The sequence below is a fragment of the Rhinatrema bivittatum genome, chromosome 4 (assembly GCF_901001135.1).
Source record: "Rhinatrema bivittatum chromosome 4, aRhiBiv1.1, whole genome shotgun sequence".
In the NCBI taxonomy this organism is placed as follows: Eukaryota; Metazoa; Chordata; class Amphibia; order Gymnophiona; family Rhinatrematidae; genus Rhinatrema; species Rhinatrema bivittatum.
Window position 1 is genome coordinate 263,513,279 of NC_042618.1, and position 21,982 is coordinate 263,535,260.

The 21,982-nt window shown below is 40.7% G+C and overlaps 1 protein-coding gene across 3 annotated transcripts in view; it reads left to right on the top strand.

Annotated features, from left to right (window-relative positions):
- Nucleotides 1-21,982, top strand: part of PACSIN2 (protein kinase C and casein kinase substrate in neurons 2) — a 499,840-nt gene that overhangs the window by 398,641 nt on the left and 79,217 nt on the right. For 2 of the 3 annotated variants that reach the window (XM_029600100.1, XM_029600098.1), the window contains exon 8: nucleotides 3,942-3,947. The exons of the other annotated variant lie outside the window; for it this stretch is intronic. In XM_029600100.1, the coding sequence (XP_029455960.1) occupies nucleotides 3,942-3,947 (6 nt within the window). The remainder of the gene's footprint in view (nucleotides 1-3,941; nucleotides 3,948-21,982) is intronic. 3 annotated transcript variants of the gene reach the window in all.

Sequence of the window (21,982 nt, forward strand, 5' to 3'; positions counted from 1 at the left end):
CGTGTTCCCAAATATTTCAGCCGCAAGCGGGATCCTCTATCCCAGGGGATCGATGCCCTGGTACAGCCATGGCCTCGGGAGATCCTGCTATATGCCTTTCCTCCATGGCCCCTGCTGGGTGCCATTATACACAAGATCCAGCGGCACAGAGGCCTAGTTCTTCTAGTGGCCCCGGACTGGCCAAGAAGACCCTGGTACGCAGACATGAGAAGACTACTGGCAGGGAATCCACTTCCCCTGCCTCCACACAGGGACCTGCTGCGGCAAGGTCCCATCCTCCACGAGGATCCAGCTCAATTCTCTCTTATGGTCTGGCCCTTGAGAGGGCTAGACTGAAGAAAAGAGGATACTCGGGGCCGGTAATAGATACACTCCTCCGAGCACGCAAGTTCTCCACATCCCTAACATATATAAGGATCTGGAGAGTATTTGAAGCCTGGTGCGAAACTCACGACACCAATCCACATGCCGCTAAGATCCCTATCATTTTGGATTTCCTGCAAGATGGACTTCAGAAGGGTCTGTCCCTCAGTTCCATCAAAGTTCAAGTGGCAGCACTGTCCTGCTACGGTCCCCGGAGGGACGGCAACAGCATCGCCACACATCCAGACGTTTCACGTTTCCTGAAAGGAGTCAAACACATTCGCCCGCCACTGAAGTGGCCAGTACCCCTGTGGAACCTCAACCTAGTTTTGGACTTTCTAGCGGGACGCGCCTTCAGACCACTTCGAGGCCTGTCCCTCCGTTTGTTAACCTTGAAGATGGTGTTCCTGCTGGCTGTATGCTCAGCACGCCGCATCTCGGAGCTACAAGCACTGTCCTGCCGGGATCCGTTTCTCAGAATCACTCCAGAGGCTATCCATCTTCGCACGGTTCCTTCCTTCGTACCCAAAGTAGTCTCACACTTCCACCTCAACCAAACCATATCCTTGCCTACCACGGAAGGTTTGAAGAAGTCGGAAGAAGGTCGAATACTACGCCATCTCGACATCGGCAGGCTGCTGTCCAGATACCTGGAAATGTCAGAAGCAGTACGAAAGACAGACCACCTGTTCATCCTTCACAGTGGGAAGAAGCAAGGGGAAGCGGCCTCACGGGCAACCATCGCCCGCTGGATCAAAGAAGTTATCAAGACGGCCTACGTAGAAGCGGGAAAGCCACCACCTCTACGGGTCAAGGCTCACTCTACCAGAGCGCAAGCGGCCTCTTGGGCAGAAACTAGGATGCTGTCGCCTGCAGAGATCTGCAAAGCGGCGATGTGGTCCTCCCTCCATACCTTCTCCAGATTCTACCGTCTGGATGTCCAGGCCAGGGAGGATACAGCATTCGCGAGGGCTATCCTGAATGGACCTCGGGCAGCCTCCCGCCCAGTCCGGGAGTAGCTTTTGTACATCCCACTTGTTTTGAGTCCATCTGCTACACGCTAGGAAATGTTGAGATTACTTACCTGATAATCTCCTTTTCCTTAGTGTATGCAGATGGACTCAGCATCCCGCCCGGCTGCCGGTATACATGGGGATTCACCGACTCACGGTAAACCATGTTTTCTGATAATAGGGCATCCACCCTGCTGGGTGTCGACGCCTTCCGGTTGAGAACACTGGCGGTCTTCAGCTACTATCTATCGGTCAGGGTAATCCTGTTCATTTAATCGATCGGTCAGTTACACATATATCCATAAAGCTTTTGCAAGGAAGATTACTGAATTGCTGCACTTCCTGCGGGGTATATGTACCTGTGCTGACGTCAGATCCGTCTCCAACTGCTAGCACGAGCACACTATACCCACTTGTTTTGAGTCCATCTGCATACACTAAGGAAAACGAGATTATCAGGTAAGTAATCTCAACATTATATAAAAGCTATTCTGTAATTGCACACTGCAATCTGTAGTCTTGACGTATAAACCTAAGCTGATTTGATTGTTTTGGTAGCAGAATGTCAAATGAAGTTCCCCTCGCCCTCAATAATGCACTGCTGCCATCTAACACAGGGATGGTCAAATGTTTTTGTCCTGGGGCCACATTACAAGCTATCGAGCTCAACAAGGATTGGAGGGTAGAGCGTGGTGTGGCAGAGTATGGCGGGTCCTCCACACAGCAATCAATCTCCACCACTTATGGCAGGCATTTCAGTATCCAGCAGGTTTAAGCACCATCATTTTTAGCACCCAAGCAGCCCCTTTCAGTCATGGGTCCCAGCTTCTAACATCATCAGCAAGACCTTCAACCCAAAAGGTATAAGGCATTTTCCAGGCAAGCAGACTACCTCACCTCAGTCACAAATGCAGAACTCTAACTGAATAAGACCATAAAATGTAAAACAGAAAGATGCAGACAAAAAACTAAACTGAAAACCACTACAAACCAATACAATAATGCAAAAATAGAAATATCACCATTCCTTATAAAACAAAATTAAGAAATATAAAATCAATCATGATATCCTAATAAAAATATTTCAAAACAGATGAAGAATACAACATACAATAATTAAGAATAAGGATAAAAAAGGTTAAACATTTCCCCAAAATCAATTAAATATTTCAAAACAGCAGACATATCAAACACCCAATAATTAAAACTAATAAGGATAAAAATTCCTCTCTCCATACTTACAATCTTTTGATTTTCAGTCACTCTGAGATTGTAGTGGATAAATGGAGGGGGGAAGTGGGGGGAACATACATACTTTCTCTTCTCTTTTTCATATACACACATTTACAAGTCCTTCTACCCTCTCTTTGCCCTACCCTCTTCCACTTTTTTCCTCCCCTTCCCTCTCTCACCTTTAAGTCGCTCACCCCCTCCCATCCACTCACCCCCTCAGTCAGTCAACCTCTTCCCTTCCCTCTTGTCCGTCACTCACCCTCATTCAATCTCTTCACTCCCTCTTGATCCTCATCCCTTCCCTCATTCTTACTGGTTTTCCTCTGTCAGGTTCCCTTCCCCTGCTTACTTCTGTCAGGCTCCCCCCCCCCCCCCCCCCACACACACACACACACTCTCTGCACTCCTCTCCCTCTGTCAGGCTCTTTCCCTTCCTTCCACCACTCACTCCCTTCCTTGTTGGTCACTCCCCCTCCTTCCTTTCACTCCCTTCCCTTCTCTCTTACTTCCTTCTCTCCCCTCAGTAACTCCCACCCTCACCCCCTTTCCTCTTGTCATACCCCTTCTCGTCACACCATGTGACTAACCCTTCCTGCCAGTGGCATCGTGGTCTTCCTGCCAGCTGGGTGCTGGAAGCCCGTTGGCAGGTTAACTTCGGGCCCACCACCATGCAAGGCTTGTTCTTGCTGGCAGGCGCAAGGAACCCCAGCAGCACGTGTCTCCACTACGCCACTCTTCTTCTTCTTGCTAGTGGGGATTGGCAATCTCATCACTCCACAGCGCCACGGTTCAGGACAGGCCCTTTTCTTGTCTGCCACACATAATGTTATCTTTTTACAGATAGGTGGGCCAGATTAAACTTGGTGATGGGCCAGATTTGGCCTGCAGGCTGTAGTTTGCCCACCCCTGATCTAGCAGCAAGTAATAAACAGCATATTAACACAATGCTGATATAGTGCTAACAAGTATAAATACCATTTTTCCCTGGGATGGAAAAGCCATTTCTAAGCATTAAAAAAATGCTTTAAATCTGCAGTTAGACACACTTATAGAATAAAAATTTCTTAACTACAGTTGTAAACCTCTTACTCCAATGCAGTAACTCCACTATTTATTTTCTAAAATGATTAAAGAAAAATAAAATAAACCCTCTCTTTAGTTCTTTTTTAGGTTTCTGTAGTCCATTTCAAACATTATAGTTTTTATTACACAATCAATCACTTTGAGCTAAGCTGACATTTCAAAGACTACAGTTATTATGGTAGGTCTTTATCAATTCTTCTTAAATATTCTAATTCATTTTTTCATTTTTTCTGCTTTCCATACAACAAGGATGAGGTAAGTGATATTTGTTCATTGTTTAAAAATACTAATGCACACCTACTTGATAACTGCGTCTATTCAAAAATAGAATTAATATTAATGCAAAACTAAAACTGTACTCATTTGATTAAAACTTGAGATAATTTTCAAAACTATTTACCTGGGTAAATAGGCTATCTCAAAATTGCCCATCCTGATTGTAGGTTAAAGTACAAGTATAGTTCTGTAACATGTATACGTTTACTCACATTATATTATAAGCAGTCATGTGGAGGGGTTAAGTTGGAGGAATTAATGTGTGCAGTTTTGATTGGGGAAAAAAGGTGCAAATCTGTGCAGGTATTTTTCCCTTGGGCAAAAAATCTACTTTTTTATAATTTAGTCCAAGTTCAGATCCAAATATAGCACCAGTCGCCCATCATTTCCTTTTAAATTATTTGGAAAAGGGAATGATGAGTGAAGTGATCAAATTTGCAGATGACAAAATTATTCATAGTTAAATCACAAGCGTATAATGATCAATTGAAGTGAGGGCCTTGCGAGACTGGAAGATTGGGCATCCAAATGGCAAATGAAATTTAATGTGGACAAGTACAAGGTGATACATATAGTATGCTGTAGTTTTACAATGACCATAGTAGGAGGTATCACTCAAGAAAAAGATCTATGTGTCATAGTGGATATTACACTGAAATCATTGGCTCGGTGTGCTAAGCTGGTCAAAAAAGCAAACAATGCTAGAAATTATTAGGAAGAAAATGGAAAATAAAACAGAATGGGCTTCCGGTTATGGCGTAGCTCTGAGAAGTCGCACATTGGGTAAGCTCCTACGAGGCAGCTAATTATCTGCTAATTATTGAGGTATCAACAGGACTTTGGGGCATTTCATTGACTCCACAGACTGCACAGAGCTTTTGAAGTTTCAATGCACTGCGTATGGATGGTAATTGGTCTTGTGCTTGCATCATATTGCTGTGTATTTTCATGGAATCACTGCTGTTGCATATCGCTTTTTCATTTCAATCTAAACCTCTACATCTAGGCTGGGGAATGTGTGGGCTCACATGTATCATATTGTCTAAGATAATCTGTATTAATATCATGGGTGATATTATTTACTCATTGATAAAACCTTTCTATAGGTACCAAGCATTAAAACAGCAAGACTTGATTTTAACCCATATAGCGCCTTCTCAGTGGCAGGTCCTATATTGTGGAACTCATTGCTGACTCCAATTCGACTTCTCACTAACGCACAAGACTTTTAAAAAGCTGTAAAAACCTACCTTTTCTCACTTGTCTTCACTGATCCAAAGGCATGACGGCTCTACTTTTTCCTTTTGTTTTAGCTGCCTTTCTATAAGTTGTACATTTACATATCTATTTTAATTTTTCATAGTTTTATCTTTTATCCTGACCTTTACTTTTATGTTTGTTTTTATATGTTTAAAATTTGCTTATGTATGTTAATATTGTAAACTACTTAGACCTAATACTGTATAGGCGATATAGAAAAGCTTTTAAATAAATTGAATGTGGTCGGGGTCCATTCTCCAATAAAAGCTCATATAAAGGTGAATTTTAAGACCATGAGAGCACATGTGCAGCGATTCTTGGAAAATTCTACACCTGGGTGAGGGAGGGGGTTTACTTACATAGCTAGGGCCCATGACACTAAAAATAGGATTGATTTCCTTCTCATATCAGCAGCTTATTTCTCCTACTTAAAAGCGTCAGACATAGGCGCCCCCCCCCCCTGTGATTTCAGATCATTGCCCTGTCTCATGTGTCTTGGAAAACTTTACCTCTCATTTGGGAGATTTAGACTGGAGAATGCCTAGACGGTTAGTTAAAGACAAAGAATTTGTGTAGCTTTTAGGAATAAAATGGGAAGATTATGTGAATAACAATAAGCAGCATATGGAGGACCCATTTCTATTTTGGGAGACTGCCAAAGCAGTCTTGCAGGGAAACATTATTAGTTATACAATTTGGCGGAAGAGGAAGCTTGATGGTTATATTCTGTCTCTCACCAAATTGACTCAGTCTCTCCAGCAGCGGCTAGCTATTGATCACTAACAACAAACTAAACGCGATTTCTGGGCTGCCTCCAAGTTACTTCTTGATAAGCTACATCAGAGAGTTCTTTCTTCCTTTCCACTTCACAGCACAAGTTTTTCTTATATGATAACAAACCTGGGTGGATGTTTTCAAATTTTGTACAGCAAAACACCAGTATTCTTTTGTTACCCATCTCCAAGAGCAGGAGGGCATTTCAAGTACTTCCTCACAGGGGATTAGAAAATCTTTTGGAGACGATTATCAGACTTTGTACTCAGCTGAGGAAAGTAACGTGGGAAATACAGGAAACTTTATGCAGAAGGTACTGTTGCCTAAATTATCCTCTTCACAGTTAGTCCTTAAATCAGTTAATGTTCAGGAAGTACAGCAGGCAATTTCAGAACTTTCTCTATTGAAATCCCCTGGCCCGGATGGCCTAACAGCCCAATTCTATATGACACTTAGAGAATGTAATGATGTCCCTTAAGATGTTGTTTGATACTATGATACAGTTAGATTGGATGCCTGACTCCTTGAAGAGTGTCAATATTATAGTTTGCCGAAGCCTGGGAAAGGATCCTAAATTGATAACTTCTTATCACCCTAGATCCATTTTTAAATCTGGATATCAAACTATATGCCAAAATAATTGCCAATAGAATTAAGTTGATTTTGCCTGCTCTTATTTCTGCATGGCAAGTGGGATTTGTATCTGGTAGGAGAGTGGTTCTGAATGTTCGCAGAGTTCTCACATTAGGTGGTCATATTAAATAGAGAGGATTACATCGAAGAGATCCAGAGACAAATACAGGATGAAACGACTTACATCAAGTTGTCAAATAATCCAACTATTGAATTACAGAAACAGATCAAAAAATTGATTGACTTAGGAAAGCATGCAGGTTTCTTAACAGACAAGGAATATAATTTCTTGAATGTAAAACATCCTAGAACACCAACAATATATGTACTGCCCAAAGTACATAAAACACTAGTTAATCCGCCAGGAAGGCCAATAATTTCATCTAATGAGTCATTACTAGAACCACTTTCACAATTTATTGACTGTTTTCTGAGAGATTTTGTATCTAATAGCGCATCCTACATTAGGGATACATCCCATTTCTTGAATATGGTCGAAAACTTGTTCATTAACATCAAAGATCTATGGTTTGTCACCTTAGACATTAAATCACTATATACTTCAATTCCACAAGAAGAGGCTTTAAAAGTAATTAAAACATATCTTGATAAACGTTGTAGACCGCATCGGGTACCCAGTGATTTTCTATTACAATTGGCTTCTATCGCCCTTAAAAAGAATTTTTTCATATTTCAGGGTAAATATTACCAGCAAATTTCTGGAACAGCCATGGGCGCTACAATGGCTCCAACCATTGCCAATCTTTTCATGACAGAATTTGAACAAGAGTGGATTCATCATTCTCCGTTTGTTTCCAAGATTGTTTTTTACAAGCGTTACATAGATGACATCTTTATTTTGTGGAGCGGTACTGAACAAGAATTACACCTATTCGAGAAATGGATCAATACCTGTGATGAAAACATACAATTTGTATTAAATTACAATTTTGTAGAGATTTCTTTTTTGGATGTTTCATTGAAAAAAATGGAAGATGGTGCCATCGTCACCACTGTATTCAAAAAATCTACTGACCGCAACACGATGTTGCATTTTGACAGTGCACATCCTATGCCATTGAAGAACAGTCTTCCTTTTTCACAATTCCTGAGATACAAACGGAATTGTTCTAACACCACAGTGTACAGACAACAGTCTGAAAAACTTAAATTGGATTTGAAGAACAGAGGTTATCCCAATAAATGTATCAAAACAGGATTCAAACGAGCACTGTATTATGATCGAGATGCGCTCCTTACACCACAACCAAAATCTCAAGATGAAAATATGATCACGTGTGTTACTCAATATTCACCTTGGTCACGTAAAATCATACAAGCCATGCGTCACCATTGGTTTTTGATTAAAATGATACCTGGTATGCAAGACATTGAATTTCGAGCAGCTTATTCGAGATCACAAAATTTGAAAGAAATCTTAAGTCCATCTACGTTGAAAGACGTTGAACATTCTCAAACAATAGATGGCACAACACCATTGGGTCATTTTAGATGTGGACATTGCAAGATCTGTGACCAAACATTGGAATTGAAAGAGTACATTTGCACGCAAACACAGTATAGATACAGAATGTACAATTTCACTACTTGTCAGACAGATCATGTGATATATATTATAAGATGTCCATGCAATAAAATTTACGTTGGACAGACAACAAGATCGTTCAAATTAAGAATAGGAGAACATAAAAGTTGTTTGAAGAACAAAAAGTTATCTGCTCCTATTGTTCTGCACTGCATACAGAAAAACCATGACGTTAAAGAGCTCAGATGGTTTGTATTAGAACACGTCAAACGTGACATTAGAGGGGGTGACAGAGAGAGATCATTATATAAGAAAGAACAAGAATGGATTTTCAAGTTAAAATCTGAAGAACCGGATGGTTTAAATTCTAAAATAGAATGGAACAGCCTCATTCATTGAATCATTTTTCTCGTCAGGTTATCATCATTCATTTCGTTTACCTTCACTTTTGAACAATAAATATATGACGGCTTGTGATTGAGTTCAACATTAAAGATCTTTATTGACAAGCAGTAAGTGTTACATTGTAACAATACGTATGGCTCCGACGGCATAGCACAACGTTAGTACGTTGGCAGCTTACAATAGAGAACACTGATTGGTGACTCTTTAAGCCAATCAATTGTTTAAATTTAGCGCGGCCATTTTTGAAAACAATTTCAGTCTGAACCCGACTACACTAGAAGAAGGTTTCTCTACAAAGTGTAAGTGACTTTCATTGCATTTTAACGCTACTCTAGTCGTTTTTTCAAAAGGTTAAAATATTTTTTCAATTGTTTAACTTTAGAGTCCGCCCTGAAGCAGCGTTTTTTGCGAAACGCCGGCCGCGTTGGCGGCGGTTGTCAGACCCCTCGGGTCTCAATACGGCAGCACAAAGGAAACACAATATCTGCATTGCCAGTGATCATCAAATCTATTGAATCAAGATAAGTGTTATGCCGTATATTAATATTGTCGGGCACAAGACTTCATGAGAAGAGACGGGGTGATTTATACCGTCCGTCCTGGTATCAATTATAAGACTGAAATTTCTATTTTCAAGTTGTATTATGGTTGAACAAGATTCTGCCACAAACCTTGAGGCATTTTGAGATACAAAGCGATTGAACTAGCTTGCAACAGTATTACCAGCTCATTTTTGTGATTTACTTACTGAGTCATTCAGCAATTAATTCAAGATTATCGAGTTGTTGGAATAGCAACATTGTTACCTTATTGGGACAAATTGAATATAGCAAGATTACAATCATCTGTTGATGGAGTAAAAGAATCGCTACTTCATCTCTTTCAAGTTACAAAGTTGCTAAACATCAATACTATGTTTACATTTTTTGAAATGTGTTAGTTCATTCTAATTTTCAAACAAGATAACAATTGAAAAAAAGTATCCACTTAAAATCTATTATATCGCTGCCTCATTGTGTTAATTTTATAAAAAATTAATTAAATTAAAAATTAAAATAAAAAGTCAAAATAAAAAAGTATGCTTTATAGCAATTGTTTACAATAAAAATAATTTTATAAAAAATAATAAATTCATTTTAGAGATTATAAGACCGATGATTGGACCTATTGGCCATAGAAGTTTCTGTTAATTCAGATCTCTTGCCAAAACTGAGGTCTTATCTCTATTGTTATATTTACATATAGTTCATTTTTAACACATACTATAATCAACTTGATACACATTCTATATAGTTAGCCATTTTTCTCACATCATTGTATACTAGCTATATCCCTTATTTTGTTGTTATATTCTGTCTCTCACCAAATTGACTCAGTCTCTCCAGCAGCGGCTAGCTATTGATCACTAACAACAAACTAAACGCGATTTCTGGGCTGCCTCCAAGTTACTTCTTGATAAGCTACATCAGAGAGTTCTTTCTTCCTTTCCACTTCACAGCACAAGTTTTTCTTATATGATAACAAACCTGGGTGGATGTTTTCAAATTTTGTACAGCAAAACACCAGTATTCTTTTGTTACCCATCTCCAAGAGCAGGAGGGCATTTCAAGTACTTCCTCACAGGGGATTAGAAAATCTTTTGGAGACGATTATCAGACTTTGTACTCAGCTGAGGAAAGTAACGTGGGAAATACAGGAAACTTTATGCAGAAGGTACTGTTGCCTAAATTATCCTCTTCACAGTTAGTCCTTAAATCAGTTAATGTTCAGGAAGTACAGCAGGCAATTTCAGAACTTTCTCTATTGAAATCCCCTGGCCCGGATGGCCTAACAGCCCAATTCTATATGACACTTAGAGAATGTAATGATGTCCCTTAAGATGTTGTTTGATACTATGATACAGTTAGATTGGATGCCTGACTCCTTGAAGAGTGTCAATATTATAGTTTGCCGAAGCCTGGGAAAGGATCCTAAATTGATAACTTCTTATCACCCTAGATCCATTTTTAAATCTGGATATCAAACTATATGCCAAAATAATTGCCAATAGAATTAAGTTGATTTTGCCTGCTCTTATTTCTGCATGGCAAGTGGGATTTGTATCTGGTAGGAGAGTGGTTCTGAATGTTCGCAGAGTTCTCACATTACTGGAGAATTGGCAGAAAATGGGAATTATAGACCCTGTCTTAATAAGTTTTGATACAGAAGAAGCATTCGATAGGGTCTCTTAGCCTTATCTGAAATTTTTGTTGCCACTTTATGGGTTTCAGGGCCTAACTTTTGAGGCCATGCTGGTTCTTTATTCTAACTCTGAAGCTAGGATGTGGGTGAATGATTCCTTCTCCCAGTCTTTCCCTTTAAAGAGGGGGATCAAGACAGGGGTGTCCCTTGTTGCCTCTGCTATTCATCCTAACACCTGAGCCTTTGGTACTGACACTGAATGCTATGATAGCTGCGGCGGAGGGTATATGAGACTCCCCGTTTCTTAAAGTTTTACTTTTTGCAGATGACATTTTACTCTTTCTGCCTAGAGCCAGGCACTATCTGTCCCAAACACTAGCAATCTTTACAGTATATGGTCAATGGTGGGGAACTTCAATAGTCTGTTCAGCTGGAATCTGTCTTATGGGGATGGAATTGGATAATGTGAAATTGGGCAAGGATGGCAATATATTTCTTTACAAGTGTTGCCTAATGGGGAAACAATGTATTCTTTTGAAATGACCAGATTTCAAAGTACTGCTCTGTTTACACCATTCTCTAGGTCTGCTATTGTATATTATTGGTCTGGTTCCTTGCTAATTGTTTGATTTAAGATTCAGTATACCTGCATTTCTCTTATTGTAGAGCTGTCTTTAATAATCTGTTAATATTGGCACATAAGTGCTGAGGGATCATTTAATAGATCATATTAAAGTTCCAGGAAGTATCCTGCTCTACCCAGCTTGTCCCAGGTTAAACTGTTTGACTCCTTCCCACCCTACCCCTCTACCCACCCACCCCTGGGGTTTGTTTTCTAATAAAGACTGCCTAACTTAACATTAGCAGCAAGATAAATTAGTAAATTGTTAACAGTAAAGGAAATACCAATCAAGAAATTTACCAAAATGAGGACTATCCAATGTAACTGCTGTGGAGCCTTTATTCTCAGGGAAAGCTTCTGGAAACTTAGAGCTTGCCCAATTTGTGCACAACTCTCTTCCTTGAAAAAGGAGCTGACTGAGGTTAAAGCTCAATTAGCTTCAATTACAAGAATTACACCCACATTGCATTACTCAGAAAATAATTCCCCAATACCACAGAAAAACCAGGAGTCAAGAAAAAGAGATACATTAGGCTCAGGTAGGATAACACATGTGACCCACAGTCACCCATTCTTGACAGATGGGCAGCCAACAAGTATTACCCCCCCCCCCCCCACTCAAACAGGTCATTAAGGAATTCATTAGAAACTAGGATTACAGTGGGCTCTGGTAGAATTAGACCTGTGATGAGGAGACACACACTGTACCAAATGCAAAATGAACAAAAAGCCTTCTCTATATTAAAAACTGAAGAAGTTCTTGAGAAAAACATTGAAGTGTTACCAGAAAAGAGAGAAAAAACCCAATGCATGCAGAATTTCAAGATCCATAACCAAAAGAAAAAGCTAATTGAGATGGATAACTCTGTCATAAGTGGCACAACTGCAAAAGGAAAGAGTGAAGTGAATAACAAATCTCAACTAAAGTCTCATAAGGAGTCCAGGAAAAGCAATAACCTTAAAGAGAGAACCTGGAAAGCTATGACCACAAATGCTCATAGTTTGGGAAATAAAATCCCAGATCTGCAGGCCCTAATGACGGAGGCAAAATTGGACATTGTTGCTATCACAGAGACATGGTTCACAGAGTCTCATGATTGGGATACAGCAATACCAGGCTATAACTTGTTAAGGAAGGACAGAGTGGATAGAAAAGGGGGAGGTGTGGCTCTTTATGTCAGAAACAATATCCAAGCATCTGAGCTGCAAGGAAGTTGGGGCAAGGAAGAAGCACTATGGGTCGACCTAAAAAAAGATGACGGAACGTCCATTTATATTGGAGTGGTTTACAGGCCTCCAAACCGAAAGGAAGAGCTGGACAGAGATCTGGTTCAAGACATCCATAAGATAGGTAAGAAGGGAGAAGTGGTGATCGTTGGTGACTTTAATATGCCAGATGTAGACTGGAAAATCCCAACTGCAGAATCTAAAAATAGTAGAGCGATAGTGGATGCCATGCAAGTAACTTTGTTCAAACAAATGGTAATGGAACCCACGAGAGAAGGAACTATACTCGACTTAGTGCTCACTAATGGAGATAATGTCTCTGATGTCCAGTTGGGCGCCCACCTCAGCACCAGTGATCATCAAACGGTATGGTTTAATATTACTAAAAGAATATGGAAAAGAAGCACAAAGACCCAAGTTCTACAGTTCAAAAACACGGACTTTGAGGAAAAGGATGGGAGAATGAGAGAGATGTGGATCAGCAGTGGACCAATCTAAAAGGAGCAATCACCAAGGCAACTACTCTATATGTTAGAAATGTAAAGAAAAGCAAAAGAAAATTGAAACCTATCTGGTTCTCAAAGGAGGTGGCTGACAAAATTAAAGCTAAAAGAACAGCATTCAAGAAATATAAAAGATCCCAAAGGGAGGAGCACAAAGAATATTTGATTCAACTAAGGGAGACAAAGAAATTAATCAAGTCGGCAAAAAATCAAGCGGAAGAGAGGATTGCCAAGGAGATAAAAAATGGTGACAAAACATTTTTCAGATACATCAGCGAAAAGAGAAAAGTCCAAAGTGGTATAGTGAAATTGAAAGGTGGAAATGATCAATGTGTGGAGAGAGACGAAGAAATGGCAGAAATATTAAACGAATACTTCAGCTCTGTGTTCACTAAAGAAGACCCTGGAGAAGGACCATCTCTACACAACAAGAAACTGGAGGGAAGTGGAATAGATGAAAATCCTTTTACAGTAGAAAATGTATGGGAAGAGCTAAAGAATCTGAAAGTGGACAAAGCCATGGGGCCTGATGGGATTCATCCAAGGATACTGAGGGAGCTCAGAGATGTGCTGGCGGGTCCGCTGTGTGACCTGTTCAATAGATCCCTAGAAACGGGAGTGGTGCCGAGAGATTGGAGAAGAGCGGTGGTGGTCCCGCTTCACAAGAGTGGGAACAGAGAGAGGCTGGTAACTACAGACCGGTTAGCCTCACTTCAGTGGTGGGAAAAGTAATGGAGTCACTGTTGAAAGAGAGAATAGTGAACTATCTACAGTCGGAAGAATTGATGGACCAGAGGCAGCATGGATTCACCAGGGGAAGATCCTGTCAGACAAATCTGATTGACTTTTTCGACTGGGTAACCAAGGAATTGGATCAAGGAAGAGCGCTCGATGTCATCTACTTGGATTTCAGCAAAGCTTTTGATACGGTTCCGCACTGGAGACTGGTGAATAAAACGAGAAGCTTAGGAGTGAGTGCAGAGGTGGTGACCTGGATTGCAAACTGGTTGACGGACAGAAGACAATGTGTGATGGTAAATGGAACTTTCTCTGAAGAGAGAGCGGTTTTAAGAGGTGTACCGCAAGGATCTGTGTTGGGACCGGTCCTGTTCAATATCTTTGTGAGCGACATTGCGGACGGGATAGAAGGTGTAAGGTTTGTCGTTTTGCGGATGACACTAAGATCTGCAACAGAGTGGACACGCCGAAAGGAGTGGAGAGAATGAGACGGGATTTAAGGAAACTGGAAGAGTGGTCGAAGATATGGCAGCTGAGATTCAATGCCAAGAAGTGCAAAGTCATGCATATGGGGAGTGGAAATCCGAATGAACTGTATTCGATGGGGGGGGGAAAGGCTGATGTGCACGGAGCAGGAGAGAGACCTTGGAGTGATAGTGTCTATTGATATGAAGTCTGCGAAACAGTGCGACAAGGCGATAGCAAAAGCCAGAAGAATGCTGGGCTGCATAGAGAGAGGAATATCGAGTAAGAAAAGGGAAGTGATCATCCCCTTGTACAGGTCCTTGGTGAGGCCTCACCTGGAGTACTGTGTTCAGTTCTGGAGACCGTATCTACAAAGAGACAAAGACAAGATGGAAGCAGTACAGAGAAGGGCAACCAGGAAGGTGGAGGGTCTTCATCGGATGACATACGAGGATAGATTGATGAATCTAAATATGTACACCCTGGAGGAAAGGAGGAGCAGGGGTGATATGATTCAGACTTTCAGATACTTGAAAAACTTTAATGATCCAAAGACAACGACAAACCTTTTCCATCAGAAAAAAAATCAGCAAAACCAGAGGTCACGAGCTGAGGCTCCAGGGAGGAAGACTAAGAACCAATGTCAGGAAGTATTTCTTCACGGAAAGGGTGGTGGATGCCTGGAATGCCCTTCCGGAGGAAGTGGTGAAGTCTAAAACTGTGAAGGACTTCAAAGGGGCGTGGGATAAACACTGTGGATCCATCAAGTCTAGGGGACGTAAATAAAGAGGAGGCAGCAAAACACTGCACAGAGCGGCAGTAGTCACAGAGGCATTCACGGAGCGGGATGCTAGTGGTTGGTGTTCCACCTTCACGGAGCAGAAGGATGGAGGGCTGCCATCTCCAAAAAAAAAAAAAACAGGGGTGGGTAAGAGTATGGGGCAGGCTTGTTGCAGTGGTTGTTGCTTGTTGCAGCTTGTTGCAGGCTTGTTGCAGTGGTTGCTACCCCTAATTGAGCTGGATGTTCACTTGGATGCAGATCCAGCGCTGCTCTCTACATTGGAGGTGGGGTGGAGGGGAATTAGGGCTGGAGGGTACTGGAAGCCAATAGGAGCAGGTGGGAGAGAAAAAAAGATTTAAAAAAAAAAAAAGGATAAAGTGCGTAGCTTGCTGGGCAGACTGGATGGGCCGTTCGGTCTTCTTCTGCTGTTATTTCTATATTTGTCCGCTCCCACCAGCAATTTTTGGCACAAAAATTTAGATGAACTATTATGCTTGGAATCTCGATCTATTCAGGTGAAGGTGGTGTCTTACATACACAATTTTTCCTCAATTTGGACTCCTTTTATAAAGTCGCTGCCGGATACTCTTCGCTCCATTATCACCAGATGTACCTGCATTTCCTGAGAAGATGTTTTTCAATGTGACATAATTTGTTTCTTAACACCTTCTTCCTTGCTTTTTATATGTATCTTCACACTTATTTGGCTATTGAGTACAAGTATACCACCTGTATATTTACTTTAGATATTTTGTGTCCCAAGACAGTATGCTGTCTTCCATGTACTTATGTGTACTGTAATACCAGGGTTGGGGAGGAGGTATATTGTGTTCATTGGTTTGTGAAGGAAACTGTTCGTTGTATTTACTTTTGAAATCTAATAAAAACTTTATGCAAAAAAAAAAAAGGCGGTAAACAGAGGGTAGGACTAAATGGCCAGTCTTCCAAATGGAGAAAAGTCATAAATGGATAACCACAGATATCGATACTGGGACCTGTGCTGTTTAACGTATTCATAAATGATCTGGAAAAGGGAACATCGAGTGAGGTGAACAAATTTGCAGATGACAAAAAATTATTCAAATCTGTTAAAACAGAAACTGTAGAAGCACCTTTTGAGACTAGGAGACAGGGAACTGAACGGTAGATGAAATTTAATGTGGGAAAAGTAATCCCAGCTACAAGTATACGATACTGTGTTCTGTATTGGGAGTCACTACCCAAGAAAAGGACTGTGGAATCCTTGTGGACAATACATTAAAATCCTCAGCTCAGTGCATAGCGGCAGTCAAAACAGCAAATAGAATGTTTGGAATTATTTAAAAAGGTATAGAGAATAAAATGAAACATATATTGTCTCTATATCAATCTAAGGTGCAATTGTAACTTGTGTGCAGTTCTGTATGCCCCATCTTAAGAAAAACATAGTGGAACAAGAAAGATGTAGAGGAGGGCAGCAAAAGGGAATGCAACATCTCTCCAATGATAAGAACCTATGCAGGCTAGGGCTCTTCAGCTTGGAAAAGACAACTGAGAGAGGACATGATAGAAATTTGTAAAATCATGAGTGGTAGAATGAATAAATAACAGATGGTTATTTACCTTTTCAACTAATACTAAAACAAGGGGACTTTCCATGGATCTCATAACCAGCAAATTCAAAACAAATCATAGTACTTTTTCACTCAGCGCAAGGGAATCTGTTACTAGAGGACATGATTGAGGTAATTAACTTTAGGTTTAAAAGAGGTTTGGGAAAGTTCCTGGTAGACTAAAGAAAGCTATTGCTATCCCTCGGAGTAATAGGAATTAGATCTGTTTTGGGATTTGCCAGGTCCTTGCTTATTTGTAAGTTTATATAACCTTATTTGTTTTATTCTCTTTTATTGTATTTTTAACCTTTTGTAATTTTGTTTTATTGTCATATTTTATGCATGTTTGACTGTACATCACCTAGACCTATTTTAGTGTTAGGCGATTAATAAATGCTAATAAATGTAAATGTAAACCTAGATTGGCCACTGTTGGAGAGCAGAGACAGGATATTGGGCCTGATGCACCTTGGTCTGACTAGCATGGCAATTCTTATGTTCTTATATAAAGGAGCTTCTAGAGACATTCAGCACTGCAAATGAAAATTATCTAGTGTAAAGTGTTTGTGCTGTAGGTTTCCGCAGGTTAAAGCTACTGTTAACCGTTATGATTTCTAGACTATGCTTCAAGCCTTATTCCTCACTGAGCTGAAGTATTGCCACTCAGTCTGTTGAACTACCTGTAACTGTGCTCAGGACACTCCAAATTGTTCAGAACTGCCACTTGTGTATTGACTGGTTCTAGCATCAAAGACCATATTAGGCTTGTTCGCCATTCACTACATTGGCCTGTGATATATTGGAGGATAAAAATATAAGATGGCCATGTTCGGGGGAGAGGAGAGAGCAAGTATCGTGCTACGGCTGTTACCAGGATTCACAGTGAATTTCTGCAAACCAATTTGCCTAAACCCGAGGGTCAGGACTTGGTCCTGGCTCCGAAGGAGGAGTCGCCGCCCGTCTGACATCACAAGCAAGCGACCGGAAGGTATTAAACCAGCCTTCTTCGTGGCGAATAACTGGGGCGAGGAGAGAGCAAGTATCGTGCGGCAGCTGTTACCTGGATTCACAGTGAATTTCTGCAAACCAATTTGCCTAAACCCGAGCGTCAGGGCTTGGTCCCGGCACCGGAGGAGGAGTCGCCGCCTGTCTGACATCATAAGCAAGCGACCGGAAGATATTAAACCAGCCTTCTTCGTGGCGCGCAGCTGCCACCGGCGCACCGACCAAGCCGTGCGTGCGGCTGCTTTGGAGCTTTTTGGACTAGAGGACATAAATCTTGAAGAATAGGCCAATAAGTAAGTAAAAATTTATTTCTTCTCTATCCTCAATCCCCCACCCTCAGGAGGATTAAGTTAATGTCTCACGGTAAGAGATATAAAAAGAGATACCTTGGTGGATTTTTCCTACTCAGTGTTATTAACTCTAATGCCGCACACTAAAAGGAAGGCGCGGATAAGGGAGGCGATGGCCTCGACAGCCCCCCCCTCCCACCTTCCAACTACATTGCAACCCCAGATATCTTTTTTTTTCAACATCAACATCGGCTAATATAGTCCCAGAGGAAAGGGCTGCTGTGGAAATCACTCCTGAGTGAGAAGTGAATCCACTAGCCGAAGTCATCTTATTAAGCCCCAGGGCTCCTTGCACTCCCTCCCCACCAGTTACAACAAAAATTGAAATAGGTCCTCTTGTATTTGAAGAGGCCCCAGATAAAAGGAACATTGTATCTTAACAAGGAATGGAGAGTGGTGATCATGCTGTGCGGGGTTTGGAGGTCCATAAACCTAAGCTGCAGGTTATTCTGCCTACTAAACCTAATGAAATTACAGTGGAGACTTTGTGGTTCGCAATTAAATCACTGGAATTGACAATAATGAATTTAACATTACAGTCTGTTAATTCTCAACAAAAAGAATTAGAAATGGAAAATGCTACATCTTTATGTAATAGTAAAACCCTAAATCATGAAGAGAGGTTAGAAAAGGTGGAAACCCTTCAGAAAAATTCTATTAAATCTGAAGAGATTAATATAAAAAAGGTAGAATATTTAGAAAACACCCTGAGATATTTAAATCTGAGAGTCTTAAACTTTCCCTTTGAAAAGATAACATCTGCAAAGGATATGTTTATAGAATATCTTCAACATGTTTTGAAAATGTCTAATCAAGCGATCCCAGTATTCACAAAAATTTATTATACTCCTTTAAAAGAAGTGTTAGAAAATCAAGTAGGTGAGATTCAGCCACAAACTTCTCCAAATTTGACTGAGATGTTAGAAACTTCTATACATACTGAGATATCAGAAAGAGCTACATTACATGTAACATTTGTCTTTCAAACTGAAAGGGATGCTATGTTAAGATTATTTCTAAAACATCGAACAGAGAAATTCCATGGGCAACAGATCTGGATTTATCCAGATCTGGTGAGAGCAACTCAGTTAAGAAGAAAAGAATTTCTGAGGTTGAAACCTGAAATTTTGGCAAGGGGAGCAAGATTTATCTAAAGGTACCCTTGCAGATGCAAGATAAATTATAAGGATCACAAACCCAACACAATGTTGGGTTCCATATTAGGTGCTACAACCCAAGAAAGAGATCTAGGTGTCATAGTGGATAACACATTGAAATCGTTGGTACAGTGTGCTGCGGCAGTCAAAAAAGCAAACAGAATGTTGGGAATTATTAGAAAAGGAATGGTGAATAAAACGGAAAATGTCATAATGCCTCTGTATCGCTCCATGGTGAGACCGCACCTTGAATACTGTGTACAATTCTGGTCGCCGCATCTCAAAAAAGATATAATTGTGATGGAGAAGGTACAGAGAAGGGCTACCAAAATGATAAGGGGAATGGAACAACTCCCCTATGAGGAAAGACTAAAGAGGTTAGGACTTTTCAGCTTGGAGAAGAGACGACTGAGGGGAGATATGATAGAGGTGTTTAAAATCATGAGAGGTCTAGAACGGGTAGATGTGAATCGGTTATTTACTCTTTCGGATAGTAGAAAGACTAGGGGGCACTCCATGAAGTTAGCATGGGGCACATTTAAAACTAATCGGAGAAAGTTCTTTTTTACTCAACGCACAATTAAACTCTGGAATTTGTTGCCAGAGAATGTGGTTAGTGCAGTTAGTATAGCTGTGTTTAAAAAAGGATTGGATAAGTTCTTGGAGGAGAAGTCCATTACCTGCTATTAAGTTCACTTAGAGAATAACCACTGCCATTAGCAATGGTAATATGGAATAGACTTAGTTTTTGGGTACTTGCCAGGTTCTTATGGCCTGGATTGGCCACTGTTGGAAACAGGATGCTGGGCTTGATGGACCCTTGGTCTGACCCAGTATGGCATTTTCTTATGTTCTTATGTTGAGAGAGAATATTTCTTTAATTGTTTTTCCTAATGGTTATCGCTCAATTTCTTTATATAACTTAATTCTCTTGTATTGCCTGGAGTTTATACAGAAAGAAATTAGAATACTTTTGATTCATGAATGTTTAAATTGGTTTGTTCTTCCTCTTTCTGTATTTGTATACATACAAACTGAATTTATTGTAGTTTGAAATGCATAAATAAAAAATTAAAAAAAAAAAAGATAGCCATGTTCATTCACATGTTCTTGAGGAATAATGTATTCCCTTAGGTTTGACCCATGCTAGAAATCCACCAACCCACTCAAGCATTAAGATCTGCTCAACATAGCCTAACAATGTGCCCACCCTCAGCTAGCTCATTTAGCTAAAACTTGCGGCAGACCTTTCTCTGTAGTAGGGTCAATATGAGGACTTACATGCAAATGTTCATAAAATTGCTTAAAAACTTGCGTACCGATTTTAAAAGGGCCTCGTGTGTAAAAAATGGTTACATGTGTGGCCGGGCCTTGTGCGCACTGCATGCATTTTAGAACAAGCCTGGCCATGCATGTAACCTCCCGTTATGTGCCGAAGTACCTAGCCCTGCAAAATGGGCAGGCCAGGGGCGTGGTCAGGGAAGTGCGTGCTGGCAGCCGGCTGGCACACAGAGATTACTTCTGCTCCCGTAGAGCAGTAAGTATTAAAATAAAAAATTTAGGGATAGATATGGTTAGGTTAGGGGTTGGGGAGGAGAGGGGAAGAGGTAGAAGGGTTAGAGATAGGAATGTTCCCTCCCTGCCGGCGCACGCAAGTTACTATTGCTCCGGAAGAGGAGCAATGGGTAAGATAACACTTTGGGGGTTAGATAGGATAGTGTTAGGGGGCGGAGAGGAGGGGGAAGAGAGAGGAATGTTAGGTCGTTTGGAAAGTTCCCTCCCAGTCCGCTCCTTAATTGGAGTGCACTGGGAGGGAACTGGGAAAAGGGACCATTGCATTGCCATGCATAAATTAAAAATTCCCCCCCCTCTCCCCGTGTGCGCAAGTTGTGGGCAGTGCGCACATGCGCGTATGTTAAAATCTGCTGCGCATGTGTGCGCGCCCCTGTATTTTATAACACACGCGCATTATAAAATAGCTGCGTCCATGTGTGCGCACGTGAGTTTAAAAATCTATCCCAAAGGTTTAACTATATACAAAGCTTTTTTATGCAAATAGGAATTAATTTTCGTGCCTGCCTGAACCAATTGACTGATCAAGGCACCTCTCACACAGAGACAGAGTGAACCAGGTTAAGCATCATTTAAGTAGTATAATTAAGAACATAAGAAAATAAGTGACCAATCTAGATGTCAGAAGGCTGGCAGGAAACCACAAGGCCAATCAATTCCATACTCCATATCCCAGGGACAAGCAGTGGTATTCCCCAAGTCTAACTTAATAATGATTTATGGACTTTTTCCTGGAACTTGTTCAAATTTATTTTAAACCCAATCACACTAACAATTTTTACCAATCCTCTGGCATTGAACTCTAGAGATTAATTACGTGTTGAGTAAAAAAAAAAAAATTCTCTTATGTTTTAAATATATTACCTAGTCTTTGTACTTTTTGAAAGAAGAAACTACCAATTTGCATTTACCTATTCTGCTCCACTCATTTTATAAACCTCTATCATATCTCCCCTCAGTTATCTCTTCTCCAAGCTGAAGAGCTTTTCCTCATAGGTGTACCTTTTCTAATTCTGCTATATCTTTGTTGCAATGCAGTGATTAGAATTGCACACAATACTCAAGGTGCAGTTGCACCATAGAGTGATATAGAGGCATTATGATATTCTTTGTTTTATTCTCATTCCTTTCCTGATAATTCCTATTTGCTTTCTTGATTGCTGCCACACACTAAGCAGACAATTTCAACATATAATCCATGAG